The 19,533-nt window shown below is 43.7% G+C and overlaps 1 protein-coding gene across 2 annotated transcripts in view; it reads left to right on the top strand.

Moving 5' to 3' along the window:
- The first annotated feature begins 1,391 nt into the window (after positions 1–1,391).
- LOC118792114 (potassium voltage-gated channel subfamily H member 5-like) overlaps positions 1,392–19,533 on the top strand; it is a 92,577-nt gene continuing 74,435 nt past the window's right edge. For both annotated transcript variants that reach the window (XM_036549827.1, XM_036549826.1), the window contains exons 1-4: positions 1,392–1,632; positions 14,591–14,714; positions 17,696–17,802; positions 18,812–18,940. In XM_036549827.1, the coding sequence (XP_036405720.1) occupies positions 1,560–1,632; positions 14,591–14,714; positions 17,696–17,802; positions 18,812–18,940 (433 nt within the window). In that variant the 5' untranslated portion in view covers positions 1,392–1,559. The remainder of the gene's footprint in view (positions 1,633–14,590; positions 14,715–17,695; positions 17,803–18,811; positions 18,941–19,533) is intronic.

The raw sequence follows: 19,533 nt of genomic DNA, 5'->3' as shown, positions 1-19,533 counted from the left end.
AAAATATTTTTGTTAATGTAAATAAAATACATTTTTGACTAAAAACTTATTCCGAGAGATTTCAGGAAATGGCTTGGGCTACAACAAAGCTTCCGATGTTAATCTGATTCAATTTGAGCCCCAATTTTGTTATTTAGATGAGTTTTTCTCAGTGTGCCAAGCCAATAGAGTCGTCTGGTACAGCGCTATGACTTTTTTCTTTCAATATATACAGTTGTTAAAAATACGCACTAGCGCTGGGTATGGGCTGCCTCTGTTGCCATGGTATATTGCTACAGTAGAAGCACAGCTGGAGATAACTTTGAATTATTAATCTATGATGCTTTTGAGACTTTGATTTAATATTTCTGGGTTTGTTTTTTATTCATCCACCCTTTGAACACAAATCATTTGTAATATGAGGGTGATGATGAGTTTTATTAATGTTTTATTAATATGTAGGATTTTGCTAGAGGAATATCACAAGCAATAAAGCGTATATATTTGTATTTAGCACTTATGGCAAATGTTTTTGAATGGGCAAATAATGTCTGCATAAATCACCATACACACATTCTTACGTATACGCATCCCTACGTACACCAGCTACATATTTTAGAAAAAAAGTAAAATAAAATAAAAACGAATTGCAGTTGGCTAGGTGGGTGGTTCTTGACTCGGTAACCGACCCTCCGTACCTTTCTATTAATGGAAACTATGCTCAGTTTTGTGGACTGTTTGTGAACTACGGACAATATAAAACATGCATGTGTTTCGTTTATAGCGAGAAAACCCTTATTTATTCTCTTGGGCACCTTTTTATATATTAGGGAACACGGCATAAATGATGTTAACCAAAGGCTTCTGTCTCAAAATTCTTGGAAACTAATGGAAATATGTAGCGCATGATTGACGTGCGCCCTGTCAACCAGCTAATATCGGTGCGCAGATACAGCAGATCAACCAAGCACCGGGCTTGGTTGTTTAAATCTGCGATCCCCGAACTCTCACAAATTCCTGTGCCGCTCGAGTAGGACTGAGGTGTACATTCTCCGCAGTGAGGGTTACAGTGCTTAAAACATCATTCGCAGCTCGGCTTTACTCTGTCAATAACGTTAGCTAGAACATCACCTTTGAAGATACTATACTAAGACGTTATCAAAGCTCACATTTTATGCAGCATCTTGAAACAAGCCGTCGAACAAAATATTTTGAATGAAATGTTTTGAATGAAATGTTTACTTCAACGCACTTTTCTTCCTCTTGTTTAATCGCATGCGACAGGTCCCAGCAGTTGCAGTTGTTGCGCGCAGCTATTTCCCTGGCACCTCAACTGGGGCTCGAAATTCCGATGCCACTCTGATGCAGCGCCCGCGCGCGAGTGCGCAGGCGCGCTCAGCCTGGGAGCCGGCAGATTGCAGAGCTGCTCGTGCCTGTGGCACAGAGGACCTCGACCAGCCACTGCGCAGCGTTACCATGAACGTCTCCATCCCGCCGACAGATACCCATCCCGACTGTTTTACTATCGCGACGAGCTCTAGAACAGCCTGCGACCCGGACCGACACTGCCCGACCGCAGAATGCACGGGGGAAAGAGAGGGCTGGTGGCACCGCAGAACACTTTTTTGGAAAATATTGTCAGACGTTCAAGTGGTAAGACCTCAGTCTCTTCGCTTTAAATATACAGATCAAGTGCCGACCGAAAAAAAAAGGAATTTAAGTGTTTGCCTGGTTGTTTAATGACGTTTTAGGGGGAATGTTCAGTGATGGAACTCTTCCCCTGACTCGTGTTTGGAGCTTCACGGATCAGAGTTTGTGGTTTGTTTACAAAAGTTCGAAAGCATCGCTAGTGTTATCGGTAAATTGCAGTTAATTGAAGATGCCATCGTCAAAGGCCCATAGAGCGGAGAAAGAGTGGGCACGCTGCAACTGTAATCAGAGGCTTCTCTGGTTTTGGAACTCTTGCGCTGCGGCTGGGTCTTTGTTTCCCCCCGAGGACCAGGGAGGAATAAAAAGTTAAAATTGTAAACGTTGATTCTGTATGAATGTGCATTGCTCGTTTCCTTATAAATGCGATGTCCACTGACTTGCAGTACCACCGTTGCGCAATCTAGAACGCGGAGCCAATTGACCAGAGAGCGCTGCACTGTCTGTCAGGTAATGCCAGCTCACGAAGTCGTTGTCAATATTATTATTAACAATTAGGTTAAGGTTATTCGTTCATTATTTTCGACTTTTGATATTTGACTGCTTTTGTATATTAATCTGTCGAAATTAAATAGAATAAATATATTATTGCTTCTGTTTGTCTCAATAGGTTATGAATGTAATGTAAATATGTTTGCTTTAGATAGCTTCTCTTTAATTTGGTCTAGTACAGTACTATCTGAATGAACAGAAATTATTACGGCATGTGATGCGTGTGAGTTTGATGAGTCTGAATCGTTTTTAAAGTAAATTTCAGTTTTATGCCTATAAACGACGGTGTTTCTAAATCGGAAAAAAAAATCACATAAATAAACAGTTAGCCATCGATACCATTGTAACTTGTATGAAAACAAAGTCTCAATAAAACCTCTTAGTTTCCTTCCAAATTTATGAACAATAATAATTTATGTCCAAAAAATTTCAAATTTTTTTTTATTTCAAAAAATTTCAACGTATTTTCACTAAGTGACTGTGTCACAATGAAGTTCTTTTGTTGTCTTACAAAAAAGTCAAGTTTCATTCCAAATTGAAATGCTGTGTAAAATAGGCCGTTTGAATTGGGCTAGGGGATGGAACGGAACACTGAAGCACCACTCTATTCTTCATTGTCAAGCTTCTCTGGAAATGGGGCAGTAATTAATGGTTGAGTTGGAAAATGAAAACAAGCTTAGCATATTTTGGTCAGTACGACTCCGCAGCGACCAGTTTGGCCGTGGCTCTCTTTTTGCTGAATGGAGTGACAGATCAGGGAGAGGACGTGTAAAACTTCATTTTAGTTATGACACAAAATGTTTTTTTTTCTTTGTTTTAACAATGGAGGCAAAATACGAGAAGACAAACTTTATAATTTTGTGCGTATCATTCGCGCAGGTAAAGTATTTAATCCAGTTTCGTCGTGCTGTTAGGATCACTCAAATTTATACCATTACATTTTCGTCATCCATTAATTGAGTTTCTAATTTTGCATTTCCAGTCGGGTCATGATTTACCATGAACGAACAGCCATATATCATGGGTAGTTCGAATAAAATAACTCCAGTTTGTTAGATGACGTTAGCCTGGCTGTGATCTGGGGACAATGTGTACTTTTAGAGCGCAAAACGTAATGTTTTTACGAATAGGAGAATATTTTCCGAGTCTCAAAACACTTTTACGAGATTATTATAAATATCCACAACGACTCCTTGATATTATTGTTATGGAGGGACAATGCACATAAATTTTCTCCGTTAAGTTTATGACAGCGCCGTACTTAGTTGTTTCTCGTTGAAAAGAAGCGCACGTGTTTCATCGCCGCTTGTGTCTGATGCCCCGGTGTATATTTCGTTGAAACATCGTGGAATATACATACCACAAGTACAAGGTAGCCTTAGCATCTGCGTCTTAATCTAATCCTGAATACAAATGCCATATGAGTTGCTGTGTAGTGACTCACAAGGACTGTTTTTGTGCCTTTGGAAAGGGTGTCGATTTGTTTGCTTTTGTGAAGACCTCTGGAAGACCGCAGCCTGATTTGGCAAACGTCCATATTCGGGGTTCACCAGTAGAGGTCAGATTTGGACATCTGAACAATTACAAACATGGACTTTGTCGATTAACGAATGCGGGAGCCAGGTCGCGCTCAGAGCTCTATGCCATGGTTTGAAATTTACACCCACTCAAACATGCGTGCAGGTGAGGCGTGAGAACCTTCTAGTTACCTGGTTGTAAAATCAGAATGGCGCATAATACAACCCGTGCCTTAAATTCCATGTGTAGTGTTTGAACACAGAAACATACGCTTGTTTGTATGATTATGTATGTTTCAGTGCTTCAGAGGTCGCGTTTCTCATCCTGGTGAGCTTCTGTCTATAATTTGTATCTAATCGGTTGGCCACATCGAATGACGCTAAATGTAAACCGCCTGTTGGAATATAGTGAGACCTGGCACCTGAGGAGACATGACAATAAATTACCTTGGGTGGGTTTCGTCGATTACCGGTGTGCAAATGGATTCGTTACCTGAAGCTTAGATTCGATACTGAGCGCATTACCGACCACGGAAATCAATATATGGATCTTTTTGTGTTCACGGCCGTATCCTCTGGTAGCGGCTGATGGTGTGATTGAAATTCTAAACGCTACAAGGGCTGGACTTTGGATCTCGATGCTTTGCTCGACTTCACACTCTAGACTGGAAATCTGAGCATGGGACAGATTCAGAGTGAAGGTAGAGGGAGGCTTGACTGTGAAAAACATGAAAGCACCACAGATGACTGAAAAGAAGCTGACCTTAACTTAAAGGAGAGAATGGAAAAACCTCCATCTTCTATATGCTGTGTCTATAAACCACAGGGCTTTGCTTGTCCTTTTATTAATACAGTTGTGTTGCAAGCTTGAAAGTGGCAATAATTTATGTTTTGTTGCCTGTCATGCATTATGTCAGACATTAAAATGCAGTTTGGTTTATTTGGCTTATGTTGTGATGTCTATATTCAGTTAGTTCATGGCAAATACAGTTTTCAGGCCTTCTACATTTGTTATGCATTGGGAATGGTTATTTCGATTAATTTGGTACTCAAATATTCTACAGCTCCCAGAAGCAAATATTCAAGTGATCAAGATATACTTTTTTCTCTCTCTCCAGGCAATGTATGAATCTTCAGGTCTGTGTAAATAATGACTCACCACAAGGACATTTTCATTCAGACATCCTTTTGGGCAGGAAAATGTACACTATGTATGAGTTATGTTTTATTTTATGCAGGGTTTCTAAGCTCACCTTTATGAATGCTGACTTGACTGATGATGACTTTTGTGTTAATTGCCAGCATTTGAAGCCTGATGTGAGTAGTTCATGTGTTATCTCATGGCTGGATGCTCTATGTAGAGTGTGAGTAGTCAGTCTAGCATGCACTGAAGGCTGTGTTTGTCTTGCTGTAAGTTAGTTTGTCTTGTGGCACACAGTGGTTTTCTCTCAGCTGTGTTTTGGTGTGTGCTGCAGTACTGTGATGCTACACCACTCCTTCCACAGAACCGCAGCGGGTGTGGTGTTACATCACATGGGTGATGTGATCAGGACTCAGTGGGAGAATGTGGTCAGGAAACGGGGGGAGGGGGTTGGAGGGAGGCTGGAGTTGTGGGGGGGGGGGGCACGTGCCCTGAAGCACTGGTTCTCACGGTCGAGGGCACCAGTCTGATCTGGTTACCACCCCAGTCCCTTGGCCTCCTTGGCTGCCTGGTCCCCCGTCCCCCACCCCCTGTGGTCCACCTGGTTCTCCCCAAGCAGGGTCCAAGGCCTGGTGCAGAATGACGCTCCTGATCTGCCTTGACAGGTGGCCCGCCAGCCGCACGTAGGAGCCCCATGACCTCTGACCCCTGAGCTCACAGAAAAACACAGGGCCCCCTGCTGCCCTATCGCCTTACGCCCTGCCCTGCCCCACTCGTGCGCTGGGGTGGCTTCCCCAGGGGCTGCTCTGTGCTGTTTCTGTGATGATGTCTTTATTGGTCTGCCCAGCAACATCACTGCAATGTTTCAACAACGATTGCAAGGCTACTGTTCTGCAGCAGTACTGTCTGGGGGAGAACAATTGGAAATCGTTGCTTTTTGCTTTTCCTGCTTGCTGCCAATATTCAAGCCTTTTCTGTGTCTCTGTTGGCTATTTTGATCAAGAAAGTGTATTACTTTTCCCAGTTCACTACAGTTTCTTTCATTTTTATGAAACATGAGCCACACTTGAACAAAATGAGTTGCATATTTACCATGCAATTCATATACATGTATATGATTTTCTTACTTTTGTTATTTATTTGATCCATACACACACATGTTTGGTTATGTTTCATCCAAAGCTTTTTCACATCATAGTATTGGATGGCAGTATATTTCTTTATACTGTATGTGTTGTGGCTGAGAAGCTTTGAAGTGTGTAGAATGACCATGTAAGTCAGGTGACTGAGGACACAGTCACAGAACAAGCTAAGGATGAGCACTGGAAGCTCAGACAAAGACATTCTTACTTGTTCTCAACCAGGATCAGTATGCTTACCCCGATCCCAACCTCAAATGTTTAATGTAAAAGGTCAGCCCTATTCCAGGATGAGTGTACAACTCTAACTGTTTGCATAAAGAGCATACATGTTCACTTTTTAGGTTAGTTTAACTAACTCTAGTCTTTGTGTGGCCACTGTTGAGGCTGAGAGATGATTAGCTCTGCCTTACAGCCACCTTGGTATAACTAATCACTGCACTAATCACTACTAAATCACTACAGACCCCACTTTACTCTTCAGTGAAGGAAAGTGCAGACATTTTGAGCAAGGGTGTTGGAAGGCCAATTTCTGCCAGATCCCTTTTTGATCTTAATGGGAGGTGAAGAATATTCAACCAATATTAAATTTAGCATTATTACTCGTTTGCCATACATTCCGCATAATCTGGGGCAACACAAATATTTTCACATTTTACATTTCATTTATGTAGACAGCTGATATTCATTGCTCCAAGGGGGCACCAATAAGACTCCATCTGGAATTCAATCCTACTGCTTTTAGTTAGAAGTCTAGTCTGTCAACCACTGCCGCCTTGTATAAAAGAGGTAGCAACAGCACTTCAGAGTGTTACAAACCCAACTCCAGCTCCCTCTATGCGGGGGGGAAGGCAGCTCATATTTTAGGAGGCCAAAGCTGCTAATAGGAAGAATGGCCAGTCAACAAGTGTTGGCGTTGGTCAAAATGCTTGGCAGGGCCAGGGGAAACTGTGGGTCCTGAAACAGCCTGGCCTGGGTAGTGATGAAGTGACGGCCGTCCTCGAGTTCCATGAGGCTGCACCACCACAGGATTGATTTTTTGGCAGTAGCTACATTCAGCACAGGGGAGATTGCTCTGAATTTTTTTTCATCACTGTACTTTTTTCCTCTTTTGCCCATGCTGTTATAGAACTCTGAAACTGATGTGTGTGATGATGGAGCGTGATTCCCAATAAGTTACAAAACAGAAAACTGTCAGGCCCAGACAGAAGGAGCAAATGCAAAAGAGAGAGAGATGGATAGACTTAACACTGATTGTCATAACACTGGTTCATTATTATCATATATATATATGAACATTTCCATATTTTTTGATACCATCATGATCTGTGTTATTAAGGGTTATCCATTTCCCACTTGTACGTTTGTTTTTGTAATGCAGTCCTCAGCATGTTAGATCATCCAATGAAGTTGATTTTTATCTGTCAGAGAGAGAGAGAGACAATGAATAAAGGGAATCCCTAATGAGAAATTAAGCACATTTTTAGTTTGTACCTGTATTGTTTTATGACAAGCTGACAGAGCTAATTTTTCTATTTACCCATGGTGCATTGCATCAACACCAAAACCACATGGAGCACTGCATTTTCCTCCTCATGAATATTTGATGGCCATCTGAATAATGAAGCGCTTGTTTTCATCTATCAAGCCATATTTCCATAGAAATCCACTCAGTTACCTCCAGCCGTCACTAATGTACGTGCGAGGAGAATGAGCACACTGGATAATTAACATATGCCTACCATTCACACAGACATAAAGTGCATCATGTCAGAAGCTTGTAAGCAATTACACAACCATCAGTCAGTGACATCGTCCCTAATCTGTTTTCTTTTCCATGCTCGTTATTGTGGGTCGCTCAGAGTGTGCTGGTTGTTTGAATTCGCCCTCTGTGGTCTGATGAAGTAGGTCTTATGCATGCCACGCCACTGTGCTCCGCTTCTTTAAGATGCTTGGATGTACCCCTCCTCTCGTGACCTTGCATCCCGGTCTCACTGACTGTCTGTCTTTACCCCTATGTGGTGGAAGGAGCTTCCTTCTTCGGACACTGGCTATCTTCCATCACAGGCTGAAAACCCACCTCTTTTACTTCAGGGTTATGTGTAATTATTTATGTGGAGGTTTACTTCAGGGCATGCATTAGCATTGTATTTGGAATGGTATAGTCCCTCTGTCATGTACATTGTGTTGCACTTATATGTTGATTCCGGCACGCAATTATGATCTCGGCATTATGTCTGGCACTAACGCTTGTTCGTATGTGGTTAGTGGTTTTATATTTGTGCAACTTTTCATGACACTTGCATGCATTTTTAAGTCTCTCTGGATAACAGCATCTGCAAAAACCATGGCATGTTTTGAGCCATATTGAATGTTGCTCAGAGAGATGACCCCACTGCAGGTCATTCTGGGTAGGAATGAAGTGGAGCACCATTCCACCACCAAATTTACAGGGCAAAAACTCTGCTAGTAAAGATTACTAAACCTGATTAATGGCAGATATGCTGAAAGAGACTCAGGAGATTACATTACATTTGCATAGCAGGCATTAGCTTACCATGTTTGACCCATTATCCATTTTTACAGATGGATATGTGCTGAGGCAGTTCAGGTAAGCTCCTCACCCAGGGGTGCAACTTCAGTGGGGAAACTGGGAAATGAGCCTGCAACCTCTGGATTCTTACTGCTATGCCACACTGCTACCTGTTGACATTTAGCATTAGTTTGCTGATAAAGTACTTTAGTGTTTGTAATCCAAACCCAAGGGAGAGTCCTTGACTTTCTAAATGTATACCAAATCAATGAACCCTATGAAACTATCTTACAAATTATTTGCTGCCCAACCAGACACCTTCCCTGGGTTTATTTCACACAATGCTTTTAAAAGCCCTGCTGATCGAATGCCCTTCCATGCAGGTACAGCCTCTTGTGCGTGGCCTTGTCTCTGCTTGGTGGAGTCAGGTATTGTGTCAAACAGTGTCTTTCATATCATGGGCCATGGAATGGAAGGACCTGTCATGTTGATGAAGTCACAAACAAACAGGCAGGGTGGACTGCCCCCCTTCCCTGTGGACACTCCAGCTGAAAGATGAGCAGCAGTCGGCCGTGCAAGCGGGGCTATCGGAAATAAGTGGCTCGTTTAAGAGGGAGAAAAGGACTCGCCAGACCGCTCTGCCTAGCGTTCATCGGCTATAGATCGCCTCCCACCGATGGATTAATGGATCTCGGTGCTGACTCAGACAAAGGCCATGTCCTGCTAGAACTGTAAGGAGAGAAAGAGAGAGAGAGGGTGGAGAGAAGGAGGGAGACAGAGAGAGAGCAAGAAAGAGAGAGAGAGAAGGAGAAAGAGAGAAATGGAAAAAGAATTCCAGATAGATATAGAGAGAGGGAGAGAGAAGGAGCGAGGGAGAGGGAAAGGCAGAGGGAGGACAGGGAGCAGGACAGGGAGAGAGAGAGAAATGGAGGGAGGGTGGGAAGGAGAGAGAGTGAGACAGTATGGAGTTGGTTGAAGAGCTAGACTATGTCAGAAGGGGTCTTCCAGGGTGCTCTGGTGGGTCAGGTTAGACTTTATTTCTTGTTGATCTGTGGTCAGTACCTGTCTGCCTGGCAGTACTGCCAGCTGAATCCTGTTCTGCCAACCTCCTGGATTTTAGAGAGTGGGATATTAGTATTAATATTAATATTAATAATAAAAATGCAACACAACTGCATTCATCTCACTAATACTACTGTTATAACTAATGATTATGATGATTATATAACAATCCTCGTAATAGTAATCATAATAATATTGTAATAACTTATCTCAGTTGGAGCAATTTGGAATTGAATTTGGGCTCATAAAAATGTAAGGACAAAGCTCATGGGTTTGGCAAGTACACTAACACGCCTCAAAAGACCATAAAATGGATGCAAAACGGGAGGGGCTCATACACCAATTGCTGTAACAACAGCCAGGGTAGGGGTATTGACTTTTACTGTTACATTTGTTATTATGTTGCAGCTGCTTTTATTCACAGAGACTTACATAACATTAACACAGCCTTGCACAACCTTCACACAACCTTTTTAATGTCAAATGTTTACTGATGCCATTCAGGTTTACTGAATTTAATTCAGGTTATCATTCAGCACCTCATCCAGTGCCACAACAGCAATGCCTCATTTTGGGATTCAAACTTGAAACCCTGTGAGTCAGGCCAAGCCCCTAATTACAGCTCTGCATAGCAGTAATGTGTGGGAATTGCTGTATGTAAGAAAACAAGTCTGTATGAAAAAAATGCTCTGGGTATTATCTGTCCAAAACGATTGATCCAGGATCAGTTACCTGCACTAATCCCAACCCACGACCTACTGTGTAAAGAAGATGAATATTAAACTAGGATCAGCGCTCAGAGGCTCGACATATCTACACCTATGGATGTGCTCTGCTTTCCCTCCACGTCTGATCTGCTGCTTACCTGGACAGTGCTGCTGAGCCCGCACAGGGCTGAAAGGACAAACAGTCCCTATTCAGAGCCACAAGAGACAGCTGCAGAGTATCACATGTGGGATGCACACGCAGGCCAAACAACTGATATGTGTTGTGTCTTTCACCCAAAGCAATATGGATCCATTCATCACCCCAACAATGAGCTTTTGTCAGCCTTGGCTTGTGGGCTTGGCTGTGCGCTGAGTGAGTGTTCCCTCAGTACGGCGTTACCACACGACACACGGTAATTTTGGAAACAACCCTGATGGCCTTTAACGGCATGACATTAACCCTTTGCTCAATTCAGTGCATCCAACATGTGATCTTCTCCCTACTGGCAATCCTTGGAAGATATATGTAGTATTGAATGTGATATATAGGCTTATTATATGTCAGATTTGTGATTTATTCAGTATTATTGGATGAAATTCTGAGATCTTTCTGTCTACTAATGATAGGGTCACTGCTCCAATAATACTGAGTACGTCAGTCACATAGATGACTTTCAGTGGTCAATTATAAAATCTGTTGGTTGACGGACATCAGTTCTGGACTGACTTTGGGAAAACCTGATAATCCTACAGTTATGTGGATGCATCAGTGTAATAGTATGAGTGCAGTGATATTCCATCCAGATGACGTAAAGATCCATGCATCTGTGCAAGGCCCTCTGCAGTGTCCCCAGCTAACAGCAATGAATACATATTGTTTAGTTTATTTTAATTTTCATGCAGTTTATTTTGACATAATTAATTAACTTCCTCTACAAATCAGTAACACATAATTCATATTTACATGCACCAGATAATCAAGTTTTATTCCACCTCCCCCTGCTAAAGACTACACATTGGTGGGTGTTAAATTGTGCCAGTTGTACTGTGGTGAAGTCTTTATGCAGTTCAATGGCAAAGCAAATGACAGTATCTGTGGCGGTATCTGTGGCAAAGCAAATGATAAAGGAAAACCTCTTGCTTATATGCACAGGCTAAAAAGTGGTGTCCGGTGTTCTCGTCAGGGTTAGCATTACTTTAAACTTTTATGCATTCAACCTGAGGTGTTCCAAACATAATCCTGTTTTCTAAATGTGACCATGGCACCCTGCACAGAGGATTGTGGTTGTAGTGTAACCTCAGTAACCGCTGGAAAAAGAGTCATACAACATACGCCCATGACAACAGCAGGTGACACGCCAGTCACCCCTAATCATTCACCCCTACATTCTTATTTAACCTTTACTTTTCCAGGTGGGGTCAACTGAGAACCAGTTCTCTTTTATAGTGACAATCTGGGGGAAGGAATTACTTGGGAAGGGAGTTATTTTAGTCAGTTAACCTAATCTAGCTCACCTCAACCCCCTATCACTCCCCCTCGAGCCAGGAGAAATCCCCTGGCTCTGTGGTGATGAGTTAACAGCACTTTAAACAGGCGTGGCTGCCCTCCCTTCCAGCCACATCCATGGGCCACCCCCTCTCATGGGGGGCAGGGGACACAGGGTACAGACACAGCAGTCACATTAATTGCCATGTCAATCACTCCCTTGTTTCCTGCGCCTGGGGGCCAGACTTCCTGTCTCTGAGTGGACCAGTCGGCATCTCGCTCGCCTCTCAGAGAATGCACCACTGCTCAGGCAATTCAAGCGGCAGGGGTGGGGGCTCCTTCACGCGCAAGAGGAGCACAATATGACCAATCCTGACCCCATTTCTCCTGAAGCTTCCAACGTGTACTTTTGGATGCTCTATTTTTTGCACTTAGCTGAAGATGAGTCTGTTATTTCTATTTTTGTTTTTTTGTTTTTTGCTGGCCTCTGCAATTCTGCTTATTGAGGTTGACTTAGCACTGCGAACCTCATATTGTCACAGTGTGGGACTTGAACCCAGATCAACCTGGCGGTGCAAGGGGAGCTGAAAGCATGACCACCTGTTGTACCCTCTTGTAGTGGGCTAGAGTTTTCTGTATGTTGGACAGAGCAAGGTGTTCTGGGTGTGGCAGCAAAATGTGTTGAAATGAGTTGTGTTGAAAAGTGTCACACATTGCATCTAAGGTTGGACCATATTTATCACGTCTTTGCTGTTACACACTCTTATCTAGAGCAACAAACATAGCTTGCACATCTTCTGTTTAATTGACTGGATAGGATATTTTTTGAGTCATTTCAGGTCAGGTGTCTAGCTCTAGGGGCACAGCAACTGTGTTTTGCACAGGATTTGAACTTGCAACACCACCTGTTAAGAGCCCTGTTACAGCATGGCATCACATTCTGCTTCAAACCCCCCATGGTCCCAGTCATACTATGCCTTCAGCAGGAGCTGATCTCCTGGTGATCCCCCATGCTGCTAAAAACAGGAGGGGGAGAAGCTGCTAGGAGTTCTTCATCTCAGCGTCAGAGCTCAATCCAAAACTATATGGGACCCATGGATACTATGGAATCTTTTTAGTCTGGACGTAAAACTCACATATTTTCACATGCCTGTTCCTCTTAACTGGGCTCGTACCTGTATTTGATTCTCATTTTAATTTTACTGTGAGATTAGCATGAAAGCACTAAATTGTGCTGTACCGGTAACATTTTCATTAGCAAATTATTTGAAAGGCTAATGAAAGCAATTTTACAATGAGTGAAAATGTTAACTTGTGTACATATGGGAGATCCATGTAATCACAAATCAAGCAAGCAAATAAAGCTTTGTAGGAATTACAAGATATTTTGTGACATTAATCACAGTCATTTATTATGATAATCAGTAATGGGTTTAGCCCATTTAAGGGAATCAGCGCAGTTAATTTATCTGCATCATTTGATTGTACAAGCTGAGAGAGGTACTTGCTGCATGGAGCTGATGTGAGAACCTGGCACAAGCATTTCTGGTACTGAAAAAATGACGGGGTAGCCCCTCCCCTCATACACAGATGAGAAAGCCATAAGAAGGGGCTTGGGGAGGGGGGGGGGGGGGTGGTGGTGTTATATATGGTTTACCACAAACCAGAGCTTTCCTATGGAACTGTAGACTGTGAGAAGAGGCTGACCGAGGCTTCTCACAAAAAATATAGACAGAGCAAAAAAAAGCAAATAAATTATTTATAAGATCAATAGACAAAGGTACCAGCCAGAATGTAGCCAGCTGCTCAAAAATGTGACTCCAGCTCACTCATACGCCTGTATTTAACAAGCCCCTGATAAAGCAGGTGAGTCTTGACTGCCCAATGACTGCCCAACTACAAATAGATAATCTCACACAATGACTGACCATCAGCAATTAAAGAATTAACCTGTTTAGCAATGCAGTTGTTGAAATTGAGCTCAGATGTTGCAAAGTGGCAAACTGTAAGACAAAGATCCTTATTACACACATATAACATTTAACTACAATTTATTAAACACAAATACTTTTGGGGGAGCAGATGAAGGCTCTTCATTCACAGACACTTACTAAGCCAACACCTCCTATGGCTTTGTCTCATGTCACCTCTTATTTCAGAATATAGTGTAAGTCACAGCCTGATCAGGAACAAATTAAAAACATAAGTAATATATTTCAATGTATGTCAGAATATGCTCAAATTGTGTTGTAAAACCAGCCATGGACTTTCACATATGATAACTTTGTATAACATCAAATAAAATATTTTTACAATAAATCCATCACCAAATACATATCTCATTTGATGCTGCTCTTACAGATATCTGTTTCCATGGATGTTTAGTGTGCTCTACATGTATTTTTGTGTGTTGTATTTTACAATGTGTTTTATAATACTTGCATAAAATTGTAGATTTGCAAGTGGCACTGGTAAACATAGTAGAATATGTGGTATATTTTGCCACTTGGTATGTATATTTTATGTGATAGTTTTTTTTTATATTATCATATTCTTTTTCATTATTTTTTGGGAATGGATGACAATGCCCACCTGTGGCCGGGGGCATATGGTGAGGGGTGATGGGGCTTTGAGGCACTCTGGCAGCAGTTCTTTCGCTTACTGACTATAGAGTTCTTTCCAGAACCTTCTAACAAACTCTGTTCTCTTAGCAGGAAATGCCTCTCCATCCCAGCCCTGCTGGCTTTCTCTGTGAAAAAAACTATAAAAGATAAGGAATGGCATGCAATGTCTTAGCTGTCTGTTCTCTTTCCTCTCTCTGGCGCAGAAACCAGCTTCCTCCTTGGGAACGCGCAGATTGTTGAGTGGCCTGTAGTGTACAGTAATGACGGATTCTGCAAGCTCTCAGGGTACCACAGGGCCGAAGTCATGCAGAAGAGCAGCACATGCAGGTAAGACAGACCCCCCCCCCCCCCCCCCCCACCCCCCCCTACCCGAGATGTCTGAGAGAAATTTCGTGATCATTGATCGCAGTTTTGTAACATTAAGCCACGTTAAGCGTTTTAGAATGTCTCGGCTTTTGTATGCCTTCAGGCTTTGCTTTGTGTCGGCGTCAAAATCAGGTACATATAAATGTCAGGAAACCCGATTCCTGGCTACATGTCAATGTCCATGGACTGCTGGTTCTTTGGTAAGTTGTAAGGATCACTGTCGAGTCCAACTGCCTTTAATTTAAGCAGATAATCATTTGTTTTACTCCCGGTTTCGCAGTTTCCCCTACTAAAGGCAGCCATGTTGCAGGATGTTTTGCCACTCAGTGCAACTGTATTCCAGTGGGAAAGTGATGTCAGTGCATACTCTCTATACCCCGTCCACATCCACACTTGTCCCATCCCCTCGCCCTTCGCTGCAAATGCCCTCCCCTTCGGGAAACGCGCCCATGCGCTTCACGCACCATGGCGTCCCTCACGCATTCTCTTGCCATACTTCTCCCATCCCAGAGTGCCCCACTCACCAGTGCTTCACCCATCTCTGGGGTCCCTTACACACCAGGGTCAACCGAAACTGGGGGTCCCTCGTACAGCTCACACACCACCTAGAACCCAGGTCTACAGGGTACCAACCATGCCACTTTGACCACGACGCCAAAGAGCAAGGCTCGTTGGTATGGCAGTCAGAGCGCATACTCAACTGTAGTGACGGCACTCCGTCACACTACTCCTGCCACCAGACCTGTTACTGTGCATCTCATTGGCTCAAAGAGCCATTAATAAAAGAAGGAAGAACAGTAACTTCACCCACGTGTGGATGTCTGGGTCTAGGGGGTGAAGGTGTGTGGAAGTGTAGCTGAATAGTTTATCCTGGGCCTTATGAGCCAACAGGGAGAAGATTTTCTCGCAAATGAACTTTCACTATGCAACTGCCTGTACAGGTCAGCGGTAAACCTGTAAATCAATCAAATTTTGTTTAATATAGCACCTTTTCCAAATAGGTTTTGATGGTACAGTGTTTCCAGAGGGAAATGGGAAAAACTACAAAATAATTCCCCTTGCAAATGTTGACCAAAATTCCAGCATTATGACAGAAAAGACATGCCACATATATATGAGTTAATAATGAGTCATTAAGTGACAGTAAGCCAGTGTAACAGTAGGTGTGTAAACTTCAGCAGTGTAATGGATGGGCTGGGGACAGAGTTGGATGGTAGGTCATAGTTCATTTCCCCTTCACTGATTGTGATCATTGACTTGCTCCAATTGTTGGTGCAAGCTCATACCTGCCACAAACAGGGCAGATTGTCATTCCCTCCTATGTAGCCAAGGTGCCACCCTTTTATAGCAGGCAATTAGAACTGTGCATACCTGTCTATGCAGATGCCGCGCATTCACCAGAAACACTCAGCATCTGGTGTGAGCTCACACAAACCGCTGGCAGCGCTGAGCTGCTGTTGCCATGGGGACCTGGGGGAACAGGCGCCCGCCTTCCTCTTTGCATTGTTAAACCAAGCGCAAGATTTTGGCAGACCCCGACCAGGGGGCCTGAACAGCGACAGAGAGGGGAGGCATGTTCTTTTTGGACAGCTGTTATGGAAGTGCTTAAAAAACCTTCCCTTGAAGCACAGATCAAATCAAATTCATCCTCTTTTGCTTACGGCTTTGACACCTCTGGACATGGTTTGGAAAAACAATTTGAAATGCCCCCTCCACCTGATCCCCACCCACACTCAGTCAATCTGTCTTGACTTGTAATCAGATGAACCATATGGTCTTTTAATTCTGACCACATCAAAGAGTGGGTCCCTCAGTGGAGTAAGAGTTGTACGTGTTTATGTTACCCTCATCTTCTTGGTGAGAATCTGTTTGTTGTCAGATGGCATTGTGGGTATTGGTATGATTGTCAGATCTCACAACCCCTACAATGAAAGAGCTGAGGCAACAGTAGCATTGGTTTTTAAATGTGAGACTGTGACTATGCCCACTGAGGGGTACTGTAGTTCCCAGGTGGGGAAAGCAGTCGTTTAACGTAAGTGCTATCAACATGCCATTGCAGAATACCAATGCTCTTTGGTTGGCTTTATCATAACCAATGCAGATGTTCATTTAAGCAGTTCCTTGTAACGAGGCGTTCCCAGTTTGCTACCCGGTGCGTGATTGTTGAAAAGTTGAGAATGAGGGTTCCATTGTTTGGGGCTAATGGTGATTTACGGCGACTTTGATGTCGTTCCGGGGGATTACCACTAATCTCTGTGCAGCTTGGAGGAGCCCCGCATTTTGCCCTGAGCAGCCTGGCAAGGCAGAAATGGGCTTTGAGCCCACTGGGGCTGGGGATGGCTGTCTTCTCTGTGTTTACCTTGGCCCTTGTTGGGGAGATGGATGTGGGTAGAGTGGGGGGACACTGCTTCCTCCCCACAGAATGAGGGTCTACAGGTGAGCTGAGGCAAACGTTCTGTAAGTGAGACACAGGTTTTGCCCTGTGAAAAGTTTTCCTCCTCTCTGTCCCTCCTCTAGCCCTCCCTCCCACTCTTCCTCTCTTTCCCCCATCTCTCTCTGTCCCTTTCTCTCCCTTCCTCCCTCTCTCTCACTCTCTGCCCCTCTCTGTCTCTTCTTCTGGTTTCGTCACACTTTCCCTCTGTCCCGCTCTGTCTTGCTGTAGGGACTGGGGATGGGGGAGTTGTAGCATTTTCTAATGCCACATTAATATTTTTTTGTTTGTGATGTAAATACCTTGAGACCCAAGTCTCCCGTGAGTTATTTTGGTTGTGTTGTTTTTCTTTTTGTTCTGTTGTTGTTGAAGACAGTTTTTTATTTATGTATTCTTTTTGTTATCTTTATGAGTATCATGTTATATTTTAAAGAGGATAAATAATAAATGGTTAAATAAAGGAGGTCTGAAAGTCTTTCGCTCTCTCTCTCTCTCTCCCTCTCTCCCACAGTTTTATGTACGGAGAGCTCACTGACAAGAAGACCATAGAGAAAGTCAGACAGACCTTTGATAACTATGAGTCCAATTGCTTTGAAGTCCTGCTGTACAAGAAGAACCGTGAGTATTGCAGGGGATGTCGCCTCCAATCAGCGCGGAAGCGCCCGCCCGCCCGTCCCCTGAGCCCCGCACCAGCCGTTAACAAGCTTGCGGGAGAGGGAACTCCTCCCCCATCCTAAGGGTGCTAATTAGAGGGGTGTCCAATCTAACTGCTATGGTGCTCTGACCTTATCTTTGAGTGTAAAATTTCCACATGCAAAACAATTCTATGCTTACATATTAGTACTGAAATTGGTACAAAGTGCCATGTAAAAATAGAAAAAAAAAAGCACAAGAAGATGTGCTTAAATTTTTCACTCAGTAATAAAGATCAAATCACCTTGGTGGTTAGACAAAATGCACCCCTTTCTGAGAGCATGCTGTGTTTAATCTCAGCTCAGGTCCTGTGAGGCCAGCAGGATCCATTTTGGATGCAAACTAATTTAAGGGACTTATTCTGCTGGTGGATTTGGCCTAAAAACATTGCATCCCCAAGGGGTAGATGTTCTTTTCCTTTATAGTGTTCTCTTCAGCCCATGTTTGCACCAGCCAATCAGGATCATTAAACCCCCACCGTTTTAAACATGCCTACAGACACTTAAGATCAACATCTTAATGACAAATCCTTTCAATTCTATCCTTTTAATATCACATTACAAGGTACCTACCTAAAATTATCAGTTGATTCTTTAACCATATTGTTATGTAGATAACAATATGGATAGATAACATACAGCAGGTGTGTCTAATTTGAGCTTGAAACTAATTAAAATAATCAAAAAGTCAAAAGTGTTTGAACCTCATGGTGAGTAGTTATTTTTTTGTGTGCATGGTGCTTTGAATTGATTGGCATTTGTGTAGCAGTTTGTAATTGTGTAAATTTATAAATGCAGCTAGAGCTTTCTAAATATTTTGTTCTCTCAGAGAACACCTTGTATGGCTTTCAGGCGAGGGTATTGCCTGTTGCTCTGTTGTGGTTTCCATCCCATGATCCCTCACTCCTCTCTCTCTCCTGGAACCTGCTACACAGGGACACCTGTCTGGCTGTACATGCAGATTGCCCCCATCAGGAATGAGAATGACAAGGTGGTGCTGTTCCTGTGCACCTTCAAAGACATCACCGTCTTCAAACAGCCCATCGAGGACGAGTCCACCAAGGGTGAGGGACATCCCGCTTTGGGGTGGGGGGGGGGGGGGGGTGTGGCCGGGGATATGCCATCTGAAGGGCCAGAACAACCCCCCTGGGGGGGGGGGGGGGGCCGGGGGGTGCGCGCTGGTGCAGGCTGACTCAGGCGGGGGAGGCGGCTGTGGAAACAGCACAGTCAAGGCAGTGGTTTGTTTGTTTGTTCTGTCTGAGGCCTTGGAGCGGTGATCACGGAAAGCCTCACCTGAGCAGGGGGAGACAGATGAGCTGTCAGCCCGCACTTAGGAGTGGCCACATCTGAGCGGCAGTGGGGGGGGGGGGGATGGGGGGCACGTTGGCCATGATTGATGGCCGGCACCGATGCAGGCCCTTGGGCTGCTATCTGCCCGATGCTGGCCGCGTTCTGCCAGAGCATTTGTACTTTGACAAGGATCCAAACTGCCCCCCTGCACGCCTCCACTTCCTCTGGCAGGGCTATCTGAGCACCCATGCGACTAAGAGTCGCAGTCTCATTTTGATGTTGTGCTCAGACGCCGCCACTGGCATTTTGGCCTCAGAGGCGAGCCCGGGTGAAAACAGAGCTGCTTGGGTCATGAGGGTGGCATTTT

This window comes from Megalops cyprinoides, chromosome 17, assembly GCF_013368585.1.
Source record: "Megalops cyprinoides isolate fMegCyp1 chromosome 17, fMegCyp1.pri, whole genome shotgun sequence".
Classification (NCBI taxonomy): domain Eukaryota; kingdom Metazoa; phylum Chordata; class Actinopteri; order Elopiformes; family Megalopidae; genus Megalops; species Megalops cyprinoides.
This window is presented reverse-complemented; position numbering and strand designations above follow the sequence as displayed.